General features: G+C 50.2%; 8 protein-coding genes across 8 annotated transcripts; 4 read left to right on the top strand and 4 right to left on the bottom strand.

Moving 5' to 3' along the window:
• Window positions 1-38: 38 nt before the first annotated feature.
• LRP88_11419 (uncharacterized protein) lies at window positions 39-881 on the bottom strand (the record flags this gene model as incomplete). The annotated part of the gene is made up of 2 exons (XM_083247846.1): window positions 39-393; window positions 445-881. The coding sequence occupies 2 exons, from the start codon at window positions 879-881 to the stop codon at window positions 39-41; spliced, it is 792 nt and encodes a 263-aa protein (XP_083096353.1).
• A 2,890-nt stretch (window positions 882-3,771) lies between these two features.
• On the top strand, window positions 3,772-4,422 carry LRP88_11418 (uncharacterized protein; the record flags this gene model as incomplete). Its single annotated transcript, XM_083247845.1, has 1 exon — window positions 3,772-4,422. One exon carries the CDS (start codon window positions 3,772-3,774, stop codon window positions 4,420-4,422), a length of 651 nt encoding a protein of 216 aa, XP_083096352.1.
• Window positions 4,423-5,354: 932 nt separating this feature from the next.
• On the top strand, window positions 5,355-5,972 carry LRP88_11417 (uncharacterized protein; the record flags this gene model as incomplete). The annotated part of the gene is made up of 1 exon (XM_083247844.1): window positions 5,355-5,972. The coding sequence occupies one exon, from the start codon at window positions 5,355-5,357 to the stop codon at window positions 5,970-5,972; it is 618 nt and encodes a 205-aa protein (XP_083096351.1).
• A 1,966-nt stretch (window positions 5,973-7,938) lies between these two features.
• On the bottom strand, window positions 7,939-9,851 carry LRP88_11416 (uncharacterized protein; the record flags this gene model as incomplete). The annotated part of the gene is made up of 2 exons (XM_083247843.1): window positions 7,939-9,749; window positions 9,845-9,851. 2 exons carry the CDS (start codon window positions 9,849-9,851, stop codon window positions 7,939-7,941), a joined length of 1,818 nt encoding a protein of 605 aa, XP_083096350.1.
• Window positions 9,852-10,541: 690 nt separating this feature from the next.
• On the top strand, window positions 10,542-11,595 carry LRP88_11415 (putative cyclase-domain-containing protein; the record flags this gene model as incomplete). The annotated part of the gene is made up of 3 exons (XM_083247842.1): window positions 10,542-10,941; window positions 10,989-11,491; window positions 11,548-11,595. The coding sequence occupies 3 exons, from the start codon at window positions 10,542-10,544 to the stop codon at window positions 11,593-11,595; spliced, it is 951 nt and encodes a 316-aa protein (XP_083096349.1).
• A 516-nt stretch (window positions 11,596-12,111) lies between these two features.
• On the top strand, window positions 12,112-13,520 carry LRP88_11414 (uncharacterized protein; the record flags this gene model as incomplete). Its single annotated transcript, XM_083247841.1, has 2 exons — window positions 12,112-12,741; window positions 12,795-13,520. The coding sequence occupies 2 exons, from the start codon at window positions 12,112-12,114 to the stop codon at window positions 13,518-13,520; spliced, it is 1,356 nt and encodes a 451-aa protein (XP_083096348.1).
• Window positions 13,521-13,979: 459 nt separating this feature from the next.
• On the bottom strand, window positions 13,980-14,375 carry LRP88_11413 (uncharacterized protein; the record flags this gene model as incomplete). The annotated part of the gene is made up of 4 exons (XM_083247840.1): window positions 13,980-14,058; window positions 14,119-14,190; window positions 14,245-14,306; window positions 14,361-14,375. 4 exons carry the CDS (start codon window positions 14,373-14,375, stop codon window positions 13,980-13,982), a joined length of 228 nt encoding a protein of 75 aa, XP_083096347.1.
• Window positions 14,376-15,768: 1,393 nt separating this feature from the next.
• LRP88_11412 (uncharacterized protein) lies at window positions 15,769-16,824 on the bottom strand (the record flags this gene model as incomplete). The annotated part of the gene is made up of 2 exons (XM_083247839.1): window positions 15,769-16,169; window positions 16,224-16,824. 2 exons carry the CDS (start codon window positions 16,822-16,824, stop codon window positions 15,769-15,771), a joined length of 1,002 nt encoding a protein of 333 aa, XP_083096346.1.
• Between the last annotated feature and the right edge of the window lie 624 nt (window positions 16,825-17,448).

Genomic DNA, 17,448 nt, shown 5'->3' with positions numbered 1-17,448 from the left:
TCAGTCAACAGCATCCCGGCGTAAAAAAATCTGCCTGCTTAGGTTGACAGAGGTTCGCACTTGATCTCCGTAAAGGTGACATCGTCGATTGCGAGGACCATCTGGTTAAAATCGCCGCCACAGTTGATAGTGAAAGACACTGTAGCCTGGTCCACGTGTCCTGAGGGGCTCGATGGAGTCCAGACCTCGGTGGCCTTAGTCCAAGAGTTCGGGCCGCTCCAGGGGCTCACCCCGTTGAATCGGCGGGTTCCGACGGTGGGCACAACATTGCAGCTAAAGCCGGCGTCTGGAGACCACGAGGAAAAGCTGGCAACGCGCCAGTAGTAGGACAGTCGGTAGGGGCCGTTGAGGTTGGTCAGGGTCTGGGAGAAGGTGTAGGTCTCAACACCGCCACTGTTGAATACGGCGCGCCTAATGTCAGAAGGTTAGTAGATAGGCCTCTACAGAAAGGTGAAGGATGGAACTTGCAGGTTGTGGCTACCCGTGCGAGGTTCATAGTCGCTTCTGAGGTTGCCAATGCCAGTCCAGGGAGCGCCGTCATCGTCGTCGAAACTCGGGTTGACGAGCACCTGGGTTGTGTCGCAGTCTGGCGCTTCAGAAGTCGTCGAGGTCTCAGCGATTGTAGTAGATGAGGACTCGGCCAGAGAAGTAGAAGTCTCGAATAGGGTGGTAGAAGAGCTCTCCACCACAGTAGTAGAAGAGCTCTCTACCACGGTGGTAGACGAAGCCTCTACCAGAGTAGTCGACGATGTCTCAACCACGGCAGTCGAAGAAGTCTCGACGACGCTCGTCACGGTCGTGGCAGGTCGGCAAGGACCGGCATTAGCACCAAGAATGCCAAAGGCGAGCGTCGCGACAGCGAAAAGAGATCGTCGAGCCATTTCGGATAGACACAAAGGTCAATATTCACAAACAATTGAAACGAGCGTCAGGGCCAGAGACAGCCAAAAGAGCGACAATGACAGAATGTGCAGCTGCAAATCTCGTCCCGACGCGAGTCACTATTTATTCATGGTCCATCCCCTGCTGTCAAACTCTCTGGTGGCGCTGTGGCCATGCCTAGATTCGCTAGCGTGGGCCAGACTATTGATGACTGACGCAGGCTAATCTCAATAGTTTGCTGCGTTGATCCGTATTTGGGCCTTTTGGCTGAAATTAATTATCGCGCCACAGCGGGAGGTCGCGTGGCGTGACAAGTTAAAAACGCCCATCCGTGTGGCGCCGTGAAACGGCTGTTAAAGCGGCCGCCACGGGGAATAGAGGCATAGGTATCCGCATGTATTAGTGTGTTTCTCTACGTTTTAGCTCATCTAACTTCTTAATCTTAATTACGAGTCAAGATGGCTCCAGTTGACATAATTCTAACGTCGTCTCTTAAGTTTGATATGGGTGTGACTTGGTAGGTGTGACGAGTGAGCCTGTCTCTGCTCAGGAAACTTGATGCATACGTAGATGCAAGAAAACAAGTTTTGCATCACGAACTATTCCTACACTCCGCATAGGTAATTATCGCTTTTTCTAAAGCGATTACTTAATCGACTAGAGGTGAAAAACCTACTTCTGCTTTCCCTTCATCCTCATGAGAGTACTCAATTGGGCTCAAGCCTAGGGTAGCGCCGGCCGCCCAGATTGTTTCCCATATCTCAGCAGAGTTACCAGACCGATAAGAAGTCACTAACATAGCCCAGATTCCTATACCGGTTCCGATGTCCAGGATGCGCTATGTGATGGTGAGTGCATGCACTGCTTTGCGGACAGACGATATTCTCTCACCTGAGGGTTGTCTCCGATGGGAGCCTCGTACGGCTTGTCGTCAAGCATCATTGTCAGCTATTCATGTCTACAGGAATCAACGCTAGTAATAATCGCCTAGTCGCTATTCCAGTGAGACTTACGCGACGTCAAAGGCCTCGACGTGCTTGTCGTCATTGGGAGCCCTGGGTGGACGGTAAGCCAGGATCAAGCATCCAGGCGCGAATCCGTCCTCACTAGTAATGAGTCGTGTTGGAGCTCTGATAGGTCCGGCCCTGAATCTTTCGGTACTCGAAGATGGTTAATGACACCGACGCTGTGGACGAGCTGGTACTGAAGCGCCGCAATCAGCAGGATCAATTATGCAAGGGAGGAGCACCCTTACCTCTCCGCGTCAGTGGCGGAATCATTGTCCTCGGCGGCCACAACCTCGGGGTCCTGTAGGCGGTTAGCGGCGAGCCGGTCTGGTCAGCGGAGGGCAGGGCGCACAATGGTGATGCCCTGACGGGTCTCTTCTGGCTCGGTACACATGATGTAGAGTCGGGATCGAACCATGAGGCCGACTAAACCTTCATCTCTTGCTGCAAACTGGCAGTTCAAGATATTCAAAGGGCCATTAGGACCGATCAAACTTGAGGAAAATTTTAACCTTTTTTATTTCTCTTGTATGATACGCCCTGTCTTTTGGAAGTCCGTCGAATCACCTTTGATCTGTCCACGGATATGAAGAAGCTGGGCAACAAATCATTGCTTCCTCTCCCGCTTCCACCGCCTCTCATTGATTATTTGAAAGCCGAGGAAGCTGCTATTCAACCCACTGCTTATCCAGACCCCCCGTCACGTCTCACAATGGCACCTCAAGCGGTCGAGACATTTCTCTCCTCGCTGAAAGAGTATGGCAGGCCGCCTAAGTAGAAGTTGCGCCCTATTACACTTTTCTCAGCTACTAAAATGCTGATACTGCCTCTGATGCTGTTGTTGTATGTGATGGCCAAGAGTTCCAGGTCCACGGCGTGATCTTGTCAGTCCACTCGAAATACTTCGCGAAAGAACTCACGATGCCGTCACCTATCTCAACGCTCTACATCAATCCATCGCTGGCCTTACCGCGTAACCGACCGGTGAAAGCATTTCCAACCTGAAATTCCGTATTCCCGTTGGGGGGAGCCCGCCACGACAACTTGAACAAGACTAATGGCATGGCCGCTTATGAAGGCTTCATCAGCAGCTTGGACGGAGTTAATGATTAAGATGCTGAGCAAGCAAGAGAGAGGCTCTCTCGCGCACGCTTCCGCGTCACGAGGCGAAAATATGCCGGGCTCGCGCTTCAAGACGCCTCCATCGGCCAGGAGATCGTCGTCTTGCATGGCTTGTTAGTACCCTTCGTTATTAACTCTAATGGTGATTGGTTAGTAGGTGAGTGTTATATAGAAGGTATTGTGTACGATGCTGGTCTCTCGTTTGAGGGGATTAGGGAGAGGTATATGTTAGCTTAAGATCTAGGAGTTATGAAGAGTTCCCACCGTCGTCAGTGCTTCTCCTCAACCCCTCATCTTGTGTTCGGGGACGGGCCTCGCCAAGGAGAGACAAACCAGGGCCATGCAGGGCTACCTTCACTTTGAGCCTTTATTTAAGTTGGAGAAATGACAAATGGAGAGATTTTACCCCGAGATTACGCTCTTGGCAACCTTCTCACCGCGGGTTAAGCCTCCACAGCTGTTCACCAAGCATTGGCATGGTTGCAATTGGCAGAAAGCAACAACTCGGATTGGACATTTATTGCCTCAAGTCCAGTGATCTCTTGGCTATTGACTTGGCCCTGCGCCCTGTTATAGTGTATTCCTGCCCGACAGGGAATGAATACTTTCTTCTCCACGTCTTGGCGACTAAGTGTCCAATGCCCATAAAGAGGGCGATCAGTCGTTGTCAGACGTGCATGTTCTAACCGCCAGCCATTCGTTCCACACAGCTGACAAGAACTGTTGAAATTTGTCAACTATACATACTGCTCAACGGGAAATGCATACGTTTAAGCTTCTCCTCGTCGCAAGCGCCGCCCTGCAGGCCGCCGCCCAGACTCGAATCCCAACCGAGACCGGCGTCATCTCGGAACCGCCGTTGGAGAGCCTCGGCATCGGCACAGCATGCGCGACCGTTATATCATCGTTCGCCGCCGACGCGACTGACGTCCCCGTCCCCGACAGGTCCATCTCCAACATTGCTATGGCCTTTGCACTGGGTCGCATGTATAACACCGAAGACCCTTGTAAGATCCCAACCATCACGGAGCGCGACTCGGCCAGCGCTTTTACAGCATGGGCATCTAGCTACACCGAGTGGCAGAGTGACCAGATCCCCGATTACCGACAGGTGTGGACAGCATGCAGTGATGAGCCGCTGGTTTCAGAGATTATTCCTATTGGGTCGAGTGTGTGTAGTAATCTCGCTGCTGAGATTACGGGGGGTTCTGGGTCGAACAACGATGGGGACAACGATGACGATGACGACAATGAGGATAGCGGCAGTGACGGGGATAGACGCAACTCCGATGATGACAGAGATGATAATGATCAGGGAAGTGATGATGATGGGAACACTGGCCTTCAGCAAGCAGCACCTGTCTTGTCGGCTGCTGTGGTGGCTGGCCTAATCATTATTGGTCTGTATTAAAACCCAGTCTTATAAGGGGCTCTGGGCTGAGCAATCTGTCCTTTGTGTCTGGGAAATAGCAGGCTGGGAAGTATCAAAACCAAGTCTTTTAAAATTTGGAGCATAGCAAGCACCGTGCTATTGCTTGTTATCAATGCTGTTAAACCCCTTTATCGCCCTAATATCTGTATTAAACTTTGGTCGAGGAACCTCTATCGCTTCTCTCACTCGCGTACATTTAGTATCTCATAGGGGGCATATTAGCTGTAAAATCTAATTTATATATGGTTAGAATATTTCCAGTCGCAAACATGCAGCGAGTGCTTACCGTTAGATCTAGTCATGTCTTTTGTTAGTTACCCCACGACAACGTCTTGTGGCGGCCTGTGTGTGAGTGGACCAATCAATGCCTGACACCAACAATGATTCCGCCAATGTAACCGTCTCCTAATGGACCTAGTTTTGAGCTGTAGGAGGCCCACCGTTTCTGCGGGAGGCCGACTGGTCGTCATATATATTAACTTTGCAAAGGGTTATTAATTGAGCCGATGGTTGCAGCGCGAATGAAATGGGAAACGGCAACGATTATTGGTCGTAAGGCCGCTGACAAGCGAAAGCTAATCACGAGAATACTGCCGTAAAGTAATGGACAAACAGGGGTGGTCGGCCTCCCGCAGCTCAAGGAGTAAAATTAACGCAAGACATGCTGTTGTCCATTTCCTGCTCAAGGGGGAATTAAAGCAGGGAACGAGAAGTTTTTGACGTCATGATGAGCTGCAGGTTGACTGCCGGAGGCCGGCAATCTGTGGAGTCAAGATCAGGTCAACTTCTAAAGTCCGGGATGCATAGGGATTCTTCCATCCTCATTAGTATATTAAACCATGCACTTTAAGGTCTAGTCTAAAGAGTCGATTACTCTGGCATACGCCCCTCTCGCACCTAAACAAACCACCATGACTGATGTGCAGCTTTGTCAGAACCAAACCTCCGGGGAGATACTACTCACCCAGCTCCAAGATGCAATCACGCGGTACGATATTACTGCCGGATTCTCCTGCAGCGGATCCCTCGACATCAGCTACACCAAGCCTAAGAGTTTTGACAAGGCAGAAAAGCCAACATGCCCCGAGCCTGCCATATTCTGGCATAAGGGCAAAGTAGGCAAGCGCCTTACTCTCACCGGCCGCTACACCACCCCAAAGCCTTGGGAAAATAGTCTGGATGAGTTGGTGGAAGATTGCCGACCCGCCACTTTCGGACGCGACGGCGAAGATGTGTTGGATGAAAAGATCCGCAAGGCCGGGGCGATGGAAGCCAGCAGCTTTGCAACCAATTTTAACCCTTACGACTGTGGCATTGTGGGCGCCATTGGCCGTAAACTCCTTCCCAGCATCGTCAGAGCGGGAAAGCAACAAGCCGTGGATCGGTGGGGTGTTCTGGCCAAGCTCTATAAGCTGAACGTGTATTCCGCCCCATCAGGCATGTTCAAACCGCACGTCGATACTCCCCGTGGGCACACTCACTTTGGTTCGCTCGTGGTAGCACTGCCAACGAAGTATGAAGGTAAGTAGCGTCCATTCCAGATGGCACCAGTATGTTTCAAGGCCCGCTGATGGCATGTCGCAATTAGGCGGCCAATTGCGCGTTGTCTCGAAGGGAAAGGAGACTGTAGGCCTCGACCAACCTCAATGGGACTATCCTCCGAGAATTCGATGGATTGATTTCTACAGCGATTGCGAGCATGAGGTTCTACCAGTTACAGCCGGACATCGCGTCACGCTCACTTACGAACTCTGGGTTGCCGACTACCTTGGCGGGCTTACCCAACCTCAAGTCAAAACACCAGGTTCAGCACACTCCGCTATCTATGAAAGGACTAAAGCCATGCTCTCATGCCCACATCTACTTAGGTACGGCGGGGTTATCGGGTACTGGTGCGCGTACCAGTACCCCGAGACATTTGTTGGTACAGAGTACTACGGGCGCTATCTGCGCACCCTTAAAGGCGTCGATGCCGCCATTTTTGCCGTCTTTAGATCTCTCAGGCTCACTGTGCACATAAAGCCTTTTGAAGCCGGACAAACCATCAGCAGTGGGGTGTTTCTCGATCAACGAACACGATTTGGCTGTTTTCTTTCCACAGAACGAAGTCTTGAAGAAGCAGAGATCAAGGTAGGCACAGGTTTCTAGTTATGTCCTCAGAACAGAAGTTGACTCAATGACGGATCCAGTCTTTTCAGAGAGGCAGGTACGTTGGGGACGAGATCTTTCGCCAGGTTAAATGGTTCAATGAACGGCCAGATATGAACCCGGCAGGTGCAGGACATCTGGCTGACCGTAAGCCAACGACGTGGATTGGAAATGAGTTTGATGTTGATTGGGATTATTCTCCCCGTGTGTTGTTAGTAGTGGTGCCTCCCTTTCTTTCCAAGCTGGTACTTGCCTAACTCCGCTCTTCGCCGTGGCGACGGTGACAAGGCCTGCGACCTTTTGGCCCCTTGACTGAGCGTCAAGAATAACATGCTCGTATTTCTGAGTGCATTCATCTCCGATGGGATCGACATCGTGAAAGGGTACCGGCAGAAGTTGAGCACCGAACCTCAAGGTAAGATCGGGCCAAAGGTTCCCAATGAGGTTTACCAAGAAGAAACGCCTCGCCGGAGTTGGCATAAGCCCAGGAGAGATGTTCGATAGCTGAGTTGCATCCGTTGGTGACTGATGTATGTCTCAATTCGAGCGACTTCATCGGTTTGAGGAGCTTGGTGAGGAACTGCGCAGTGACCTGCCTCAAGCGCTTGGTCCCGACAGTTCCATCGCCGTATGTAAACGTTGACCTTGGCAATTGAATATTCTCATGGATGTGGCGGGACAATATGTCTTGAGTGAGAGTATTCTCGGCAACTCCAAGGTTGACAAAGCCCTTGGGGTTGGTGATGGGATCCCACAGGTCACGCACAACCTTCGAAAGGGTGAGAGTGTCACTCAGGGCGGCAGCCTCTCGGCAACGTATCGAGAGGCTCATTGTTCTGTTTCACAGGGGATGGAAAGCAGGTGAATGAACGGAGAAAACTACCGAAGCCTCGTGCTAGAGGAGACCAGTGGGTTCGTGCTCGTTATTAATGGAACCTCGGACTTGGATCGGCGGCGTCGAGGAGGCCCTTTCGGGGTCGCACGCCTCCCGTTCTATTATCCTACCGCCTTGGTCTCAAGCCGGACCCATACACAACTGCATAGTTGCTAGCTTCTTAATAGGATTCTACGGTCTAATATTGGGGCACAGGGTGCTTCTTTGCGCCCTCTTCTTTGTCCCTGGGCAAAAGCTAATGGCTCTCAAGCCTACCTAGGGTAGGCTAGCTGCCTTGATAGTGGAAGCCTCATTATAGTCACTGTCTGTTTAATCGCGCCGTTCTCACTTTGGGCTATCTCACAGGAACATATGTGAACCATTATCAGCGATGAATCTCTTGCTGGGCTCTGACTTTAAAAGGACACAGCATGCGCATCAACCAACTCCTAACTACGCTCGCATTCGAACACTCAAGACAACTCGCCCTTGACCTTCCAATACACGTTGTAGTTGAACCCCTGAGCATCGTAAAACGGGCTCAAGCTAACAGTTTCTCCATCCGCAGTGGCTTCAAACTTCAACCCCTCGCCCTGTCGCTTCACAGTTCCCAGATCAATTTCCGGCACCGCGTCAAGCTTTGAGTCACCATAGTTGGCCGATAGAATAACAGGTCCAAAAGCAATTGCTGCCGTGGCTGCATCGTCGTTGGCTGCAATAGTTCGTAGGCTCATCGGAAGTGTCACCGTGACGGCGTCACCGGAAGACCACTTCCGCTTGATAATGGCGTACTTGCCGGACTCGATGTCAACTCCTTTGACTCCTTCGCCGTTGATCTTGATTGAAGCCTTGGAGGTCCACGAAGGAATCCGAATAGCCATGGTCCACTCGTTGTTCTGACCCTGGCTACCGACCTTCAACGTGGTGGTGTCTCTCTCAGGAAAGTCCGTGCTCTGAGTGACTGAAATCTTGCGATCAGACCAGTCAAGTTGTGAAGGAGTAAACAAGTTGACATAAAGCGTTTCGTCATCGTGGAAGTAAATCGAGTCCATCAACTTGGTGTTGGTCTCGATACCAGATCCTTGACAACACCAAAAAGAATCGTAGTCGGTGCTCCATGTACCACCGCCCCACGCAGGACCAACGCCTCGACGGCCACCGGGGTTGAGAGGAGTAAAGTACGTGACGTGTCCATGATGATCTTCCGGGTTCTGCTGTCCCAAAAGATGGTTCATCAGAGCATTCTCGTAAAAGTCAAAGAACGAGGCGTCACTGGGATCCATGACCCAAAGCTCCCGTGTCAACTTGAGCATGTTGTACGTGTTGCAGGCCTCGCAAGTGTCATTGTCGAGATACTCGGCGATGGCATCAGGCGCTCGGAAGTGTTCGGCCTGACTGTTGCCACCGATAGCATAGGTGTGCTTGTGGACAGTCAAGTCCCAGGCATTACGGCCGATGTCGAGGTACTTTTGAAGACCAGAGACCTTGTACTCGCGGATGGCACCAATCCACTTGGGCACTTGGGTGTTGGCGTGTAGACCTGCCAACTTGTCTTGGCCTTTCTCCAGAGGGTCGAATATGGTAGCGTGGTCGAAGCGCTGAGCGACCTCGAGCCACTTCTTGTCTCCAGTATAGTAAGCAATGTCAGCCAGGACTTCGTTCATGCCGCCAAACTCGGTCTGCATCATGGCTTGCATTTGATCGTAGGTCAACTTCTTGGTGCGTGTGTCGACCCAGCCAGCCAGAGCGAGCATGACGTCCTTGGCATCTTCATCGCCAACAAGACGATGCACATCGAGGAGTCCAGCAAGGGTCTTGTGGATGGCGTAGTAAGGAACATTGCCATTGTTCAGAGTCCTCTTCTCAACGGCAGTGATCTCGGACTCTGGGAAACCAGAGAGATATCCCTCGGTGAAGCCGGCCTTTTCGTTGTTTGCTTGGCATTTGCCAAGTTCTTTGGCAAAGTAGGTAGCTCTGGAGCCGCACTCCTCATTACGGAGAGTGGCGTAACATTGCGACCAGGCTGTGAGGAAGTGGCCTTGGATGTGACTGCGGAATGGAAAGTCTGGTGCATCCCAGCCTCCGTTCTTCTGAGCGCCTTTAGTGTCTAGGCCATGGTTGGAGCGGAAGACATAAAGTAGACGATCGGGATCAACGGAAAGAAGGTAGGTCAAGGTCCGATTCTGGTTGTCCATCCAACGACTGTCGGTGAGAGTCACCTCACTCAGATCGAAGGCTTTGGCAGATACATCGACTGCTGCATGGACAAAGGGGAGAATGGTTGCTACGCCCGCATAAAGGGCGGCGGGTTTGATCAAGACCATGATAGGGTGAGTAGATTGATAGATGCCCGTGAACCAGATAGATTAGATTAATCGCAGACCAGCGGAAATGGGACTTTAATAACTCTCCGTATCCAAATGATTAGTCTTCCTCAGAGTCGTATTATGCGGAGATGCCTGCTACCCGCCGATGATCACGAGAGGTCGTATTGCCGGCCCACTCATAAACGTTAAAGACAGAAGAGCCATTGGGGCGGCAATCATCTATGTTGCATTTGCAGATCTGGGGACTATGGAGGCATATAGTTGAAGCCTTGACCAAGTCGACCTGGCCAGGGACACGAGAGCTTCCACGAATCAGAAGGCACCGTGTCGCCCGACTAGGAGTGCAATAAACATGCGCACCAATACACGCGTTACTTGCTAAACCTTGCTAATGAAATACTTTTTGTGACAGCGTGGGGATGTCACTCTACTGAGGGGGGTTACATCATTAGAGGGAGAGGGGTTCGGCCTTTTAGACGCCGAACACAGATTCGCATTACGCCGAGGTTGAGGGGAAACGGACGAGTTAACGGTGATTAAACTGGTTAGCTGGTCGGAAATGGGCATCGGATATGCCAAGACGGAGCATTTTCCTGTCCTATCATCGGAGCCTGCTTTTCCTAGATCAACCATCGGATGATACGCATCTTCCCCTCAAAAGGCGGGGTTACAATTGATTCATAATCCAGCCCAAATTGGAAGCTCTCCATTTGAACATCAAAGCACAAGCAACATTCAGTATACGCGTAATGCCGACCAAACCATCTTTCGATTCCTTGCCGTTGAGAAAAGATGGCCCACATGGCAATGCCTGGGGTCTCTTTGGTGACAAAGACGAGTGCGGAATGCTTAACCTCCTGACCCCCGAGAAGACGGCAAAGGCAGCGGCAGAAATTCGAGATGGTGTGCGAGTGTCTACCGACTGGCCTCTGAATCGAATGTCCAGACCCTGTTTTGGTCGGGCGCCTTTTGAGCATAATATCAAGAACAAGGCCCCGCGCGCTGTCAATGACGACACTTTGACATTTAATACTCAAAGCAGCTCGCAGTGGGATGGGTTCCGTCACTATGCGTACCAGAAGGAGAAGTTGTGGTTTAACGGAAAGACGCTTGATGATATTCTCTCAACAACTGTCAACGGGATTCAAGGTACGAGGGCGAACCAACCTCAAAGAGACACTGACTGATTGACGTAGCATGGGTCGAACGAGGCGGCATCGTCGGTCGCGGAGTTTTATTAGACTACGCAGCATGGGCAGATGCCAAGAACATTGAGATCAAAGCTTTCGAGACAAACTCGATAACAGTTTCAACACTCAAAGAAGTCGCCAGCAGCCAGGGCACCACCTTTGAAGAGGGTGATATCCTCTTTATCCGAACAGGCTGGACGCGCGCCTACGACAAGTTGTCCGACGACGAATGCAAGACACTGGCAGATTACAAAACACCACCAGCCATCGGTATCCAGTCCTCGGAGGAGACACTACGATGGTTATGGGACCAGTCCTTTGCGGCTGTGGCGGGTGATCATCCGTCCATGGAGGCATGGCCCTGTCAGAACCAAGACTTTTGGCTGCACGAGTGGCTCCTAGCTGGATGGGGGATGCCAATCGGCGAGCTCTTTGATCTAGAACAGTTGAGTCAGGAGTGTCAGAAACGTGGCCGATGGTCCTTTTTCTTCTCCAGCATGCCGCTAAAGGTACGTGTCAGAGAAGTATCTAGATAGGGAGAAGGATTGCTAATTTGGCAACATAGGTGCCTGGAGGTGTTGCTAGCCCACCGAACGGAGTCGCAATCTTCTAACCAGTGACTTGATAGAAGGAAAGGCAATGAAGCTATGGTTAGGATAATAGAGAGCTTGTGTTCTGATATTGCCTCCGTCAACATGTCAACCAGTAGCTAATCGGGCACCACCATTCGTCGTTGACAGCAAGATGGAGAATATCACTAATATTGATTGCACTTGACAGCTTCCACTACGTTCCATTTATTCGCGACATCTTAGACGCAGCAGACGATGCCTTTCCTATTCTCATCAGCTTGAGAGAGCGTCTAATATTTCCAACAAATTACTGTCATTGCACATTCACAAGCCGGGATGTAGGTATTGCGCATTTGATTGTATGGGTTGGTCAATTCAACCCACAGACTCTTTCCTCTGACACCGAGTCCGGCGCAAACTCGGGACATCCCTGTTTCAGCCAGAACCAACACAACACCGTGGTCAGAGCTTAAACTGCTGCCTACAAATCCTGTTGCCTCGCTCGGATTTTTCACAGTTCTATTTTTACAGACCTAAAAACTCACAGCTCTTGACACATGTCGGGCATCCAACCCATATCCGTAAATCTGAGGGCGCTCACAACCTTGGCAATGCCGCTCTGCAAGAGCTTGACTCTTGCGCACACCAAGCCAAAAGGTGAAGATTTCGAATCATGGCATCATTCTCTCAACCTGCAGAACGCTGCACAACAAGTCCATCACGCCATCATTCATTCTACTCCCGATAATCTTGCATTAAGGCGAGACTACAAGGTCTGGCAGCGCTGGGAAGAGAAAGACGGCCAATATCCTGCCTTTGAGACAGCCGTTAACCGCATCACCGAGCTCCCACATCTGGAAGCTGTTGAACTTCGATTCAGCGATCGATGTCAAGGAATCACCAATGAACATCCATTCTCGGATCGTGTCGAAGAGGCCGAATCGCGCATCAACACGCTCAAAGCCGTCTTTAGAGCTTTGGACAAGCGAGCCGCCAATCCCAAGAATTCCGCTGTCCGATCTCTCACCATCGAGAACTTGCAGAATCTCCCAATCCCGAATTTCACAAAGTCGAATGCCTTTAGGAATGTCATGAGGGATGTCAAGGCGCTACACCTGTCCATAGCGACCGAGTATAACGAGCATGGTCCTGATCGTGACGTCTACAAAGACGAACGTCAGTCTTTTGTGAGATCTGAGCAGAAGTCCAGAGATAAATAATAGATACTGACCAATCACAGGAGCCCTTTTTGCAGACAGAGCTGCTTGCACCCATCGCTCATAATCTCACTGCCCTCACCATGAAGTTCGACCAAGAATGGGGTACCGTCCCAGGCCAGTTCGACGGCTGCAATCTTTTGTTCCCTAAACTCGAGTCTTTGACATTGGAAAACTTTGTAATTGGGCACCATGATCACATGGACTGGGTCTACGCTCAAAAGACATTAAAGAGCCTATACCTAAAAGACGTTCGCATCGCCTCGCACCTCCTCGTCGAAGAAGAGAGCATAGAAAAATGGGGCCTGCGGACAAACGACTGGAAGAGTTGGCCCCGTGGTGCTTTTGGCCACGAAGCCGATAATGCCAGAGTCTTTACCTTTTCTGGCACCTGGGAGACTGTCTTTGACTCTATCCGAACTAGCCTATCCAATCTCGTCGACTTTCGTCTCTACGACCAGACATATGGGGTCGTCGATAAAGACTCCAAGGCTTTCAACAAGGGAGTTTCGCCCCAGCGGTATATTGCGTTTAGTGAATGGATCTTGCCGAGTCCGTGGATCGAGGCAGAGAGTGACGGTGAGTTACTGGAATTTTCAGAGGCCTGGCCCGAAAATGAATTGGATGATGAGAGGGAGGAGCAGATGGCGGCCGAGGATGCCACGTTGAATCCAGCTAGCAACAACGAGGAGGCTGATAAGAGAGCATTGGATGAGTTACTCGAAGCCGTGAAACAGAGGCAGGGGTAAATGCGATTGCGGGACGACTCAACCATGCCATACGGAACGGTTGGATCACTTGATGGATCTCAAGGATCAACTGACTACCACTTGTTTTTCAAAGGCTCGACAGACTACGTGGCGTGCAATTGCTGGAAAAAGACTTCCGTCAAGTAATAATGACTCGACTCATAGAACGTTGGAAATGGGAATTGGTTTCGGCTCAATGCCTCCAGGACTCGAGTCCATGGTGGACCATGGTGTGAATCACATGTTCTCAGCGACGTCTGTAAAAGAGAACTTCCGCCATAATCACGAAAGAAAAAAGGTTATTGACGCATGCCAGAATTAAAAGTCGATTGCTTGAGACGCCGCAATCATCACAAAATCATAAACGAACGCAGTCACAAGAATCATTGCGCATAGTTCAACCTGTCATTTCCTCACAGTATTCATCTCCTACGCTACGGGTTACTTCGGTTGACTAAATCATTCGTCGTCCGGAATTTCTTCGAATCTCACGCCAGAAAGTCCCTTCAGCTTTTGAATACCCTCAGCACTGAGGGGTCTGTATGTAGTCTCCGGTTAGCCCACGAACCTGGCCAAGGCTGGACGCCAATGTACTTACGGGGAAAACCCAATGGGAGGCAGCGACCTGGTTTCGATCCATGCCTCCTCGCCAGTGTCCTTCTGGATGATTCTGTGTAGGGAAACATGTTAGACAAAATTGACGATACTATTGAGTAACACCTACTCCCTCAGTTGCTGGTTGAATTGTTCAAAGTCTTCAATACTGTTGTAGGTATAGCGAACTTTCTGCGAATACAGTCAGACCCAGCTTAAACGAAGGCAAAAGTCGTAATGCCGTACCACGCGGTTGGCCATGTTGATAGTAAAAGCAGGAACTAGTAAGTTGTTTTTGATCGAAATTGTTTGGAAGGTGATGATTTGAATGAGACCATCTCGGGGCCTTCTTCCCTCTTTATACCCGTCATTGATACAAATCTCTCAGTACCAAGCCAGACCTAAATCACGCAACAAGCTGATTTTCTTGCCATCAGAAAATTAATTCGCTACACCCCAAAGCCTCCAAGACATGTCTTAAGCAGGTGGCCCAATCCAAAGCTTCAGGACGTCAACATGTCTTTCACGAGCTTTGTCTCACTTTCAGCTGCCGCAGATCTTTAACACATCCGTCCTGGCGAGCATCGAAAAAAGAGGGGAAGCTTTGGGAATTGCCGGAGCTACGGACGGCCTCTGCCGCTCCCGGCCAACCTTTCAATTCTTATCGTTACCCGAGGAACGCCAAGAAGCATAATCAGATACAAGAGGGAGATCAGTGGATGACACAAGACGCCAAGATACCTTCACGGTACTGTGGTCAAATGGGCTTTTGCCCCAATGAACATGTCGCGCGTGTGTTTTGAAAATATCGATCGCCCAAGCGTGAAGGGACGTACTACAGGTAATCATCAATATTCAGGAAGTGAGATCGACAATGTTCGGGCGAGCTCAATGGTGACGATCTTTTTCATGTGCGTCACTCATTGCATTTACGCCTCCCTATACATCCTATTTACGTAAGTCAGAAAATCACCGACCTACGAGAACGGACAAAGAATCGAAGCCCTCTCAAATTTTGTAAATAAATCTGAACACGATATTTTAACTATTGAACATGGCTCTACAATGGAAAAAGGATCCTTCAGATCTCTTTTACCATTTTTATTATGTCTCCTCAGCCATCATTAGGAGAGGATAAGTTAAGGCCTTCATGTAGGTATCTCGTTGTTTCATGACCCACGTGCTATCTGCCAGCTGGGAACGATAACACAACTGACTGGATTGCATAATAATCTTGCAATGGTCACCTAGTGGTTTTTATGCCTGCTTAGGACAGTCTATGATACTATATGCCGCTGATTATGTGCTTTTCTGGCACTTACCCTTACATGAGGCTCAATGAGATTGCCTAGCGGCTGAGTTTTCAAGCAAGTTCTACCGTCATCTTTGTCGTCTCGGCAATAAATGACCAATATTGCCGGCGTCTGTTATGATGGACTCGTGTGAGAGGGACGTAAAACATTAAGGAGATCACTAGAGGGTTCGAGCCGATTTGCCCTTATCTTCACATGGAAGAGGCCGCCGACTATGGTCAGACAGTTTTAAGGGTAACAGGATAGTATTGATAAAATGGGATAATTATTGTAGCATCCGTACTACTATATATCCATCTAACCCCTCGAACATCTTCCTCGAAATTGTTAGTCGTGCAATCTTAAACCATCTCCCATAGCAACACGCCGAGAACCATGGCCGAGAGAACAACCCCTGGCACGTGGACACTACCAGCAGCATCCTTGTCATCAGAATCTTGACTGCTAGTCTTGTCGTCATCTTCATTGCTGTCATCGGAGCTTGTCTCCTTCAGCTTGGTGCAGACAAACTCAACACTAATGTCATCGGTGGTTGTATTCCGCACCGCATCGTTTGTTTCACTGTCTCGTGCGGGATAGCGCATCAAGATTGCCACAGCCGCCTTTCGCTCTTGGAATGTAAGTTCTCTCTTGTCATACATGGTTCTTGAGTAGGTGAATGACTTGTTTCCAGAGGGCAAGGCAGCATCGGTATTGTGTTGGTCCCATGGCCTGGCTTTTGGTGGGGCTTCGGATGCGAGCACTAGACAGTGATGTCAGCGTTTGAAGGCTAAAGCAATGGAGCAAGACAACTTACGCATCGTGTTAAAGTCCGTGTTTTGATTGAGTGTGTCCATTCGGGGCTGCAGCTTCTCCCAGGTCGAGAAAAAGTCCTTGGGGCAAACCTCGAGAATTGAATCCGCTTCATCGTCTAGGTTGAGCAAGGGCGCTCCAAATTGCTGATCGTCATCCCACAGTTCGCGAAGGGTGCTGTTGATCTTCTCAAGGCATTTTGTTCCCAGGAGTCCTTCGCATCCATTGTGCCCCCCTCCGATCTTGTTTGTGGTGTTGGTAAAGAACACATTCATCTCGGTGAGCATGAGAAGATCAGTATTGTTCAGCGATATCGAGTCGTACTCGAGCCACCATCCCACCAATGTCGCCTTTCGGTCTTTGACCTTGTTGGGGTCCATCAAAGGTTCAATGTCAGAAATATCGGTGCCATTGATCCCGTCAACCGCATACACAAACTTGGCCCCTTTGGGGAATAGTGGAGGCCAGGTGAAGTCGACTGAAGCCGTCTGATCGGGGTTGATGCAAGATGTCTCGCCATCATACCAGTTGTTCTTGCTATAATCGCAAGTTCCAGATTGTAGAGCTGAAGCGCCTACAGCGAGGAGAGACAGTGTTAGCCGCATTTTTACAACAATAACTTGTGTCTAGTAATCATGCCACACTGCCATGGAAGCACCAGGTGATGCCCTCTTATATGCTGGGGTCGACATCAGCCCTGTCAAGACCCCTGCAAGATCCCCACCCTACAAGTCGAGGAAGTCTGTTTCAGAAACCAAGCATAAATTAAAGGCAAAGTAAGACGGGCAGTCATTAGGCCGCATTGCCTGCTCTCCTCTGCGCTGTTCAGTCAACACGCATCGAACGCTCTCTTGCATGAATTGGGAACGGTCCTGAGAGCCGTGACCGGCAAAAGACACAGATATGGTTCTACAACTTTGCGTTTGGCCTCTCAACTTTGTTCTTATTAGCAGCTTGATTGTCAAGGTGTTTCTGGTCATGGGCAGTGGTTACCCAGACTTTAAACCTAAGTCCTAATAACCAGTGTGCTGGCACAGGTCTTCATTTTGATGTTCAATTTCACGACACCAATCAGCCGTCGGGACAAGGTCTAGGTCTCAGCGCCGTGCCTTTCGCTGTCCGATAAATGCGACCAGCATGGCCATCCTTTCCCCATTGCGAAGGGTTGAGGTGCATTAGGTATTTTCAGCCATTGCCGCATAGCCGTTAATGAGTGCAGGCCATGCAAC

Source organism: Fusarium phalaenopsidis (assembly GCF_050370095.1).
Source record: "Fusarium phalaenopsidis strain FUZ10S chromosome Unknown contig_32308, whole genome shotgun sequence".
NCBI lineage: Eukaryota > Fungi > Ascomycota > Sordariomycetes > Hypocreales > Nectriaceae > Fusarium > Fusarium phalaenopsidis.
The sequence above is the reverse complement of the archived record's forward strand: the minus strand, read 5'-3'. Positions and strand labels throughout refer to the sequence as shown.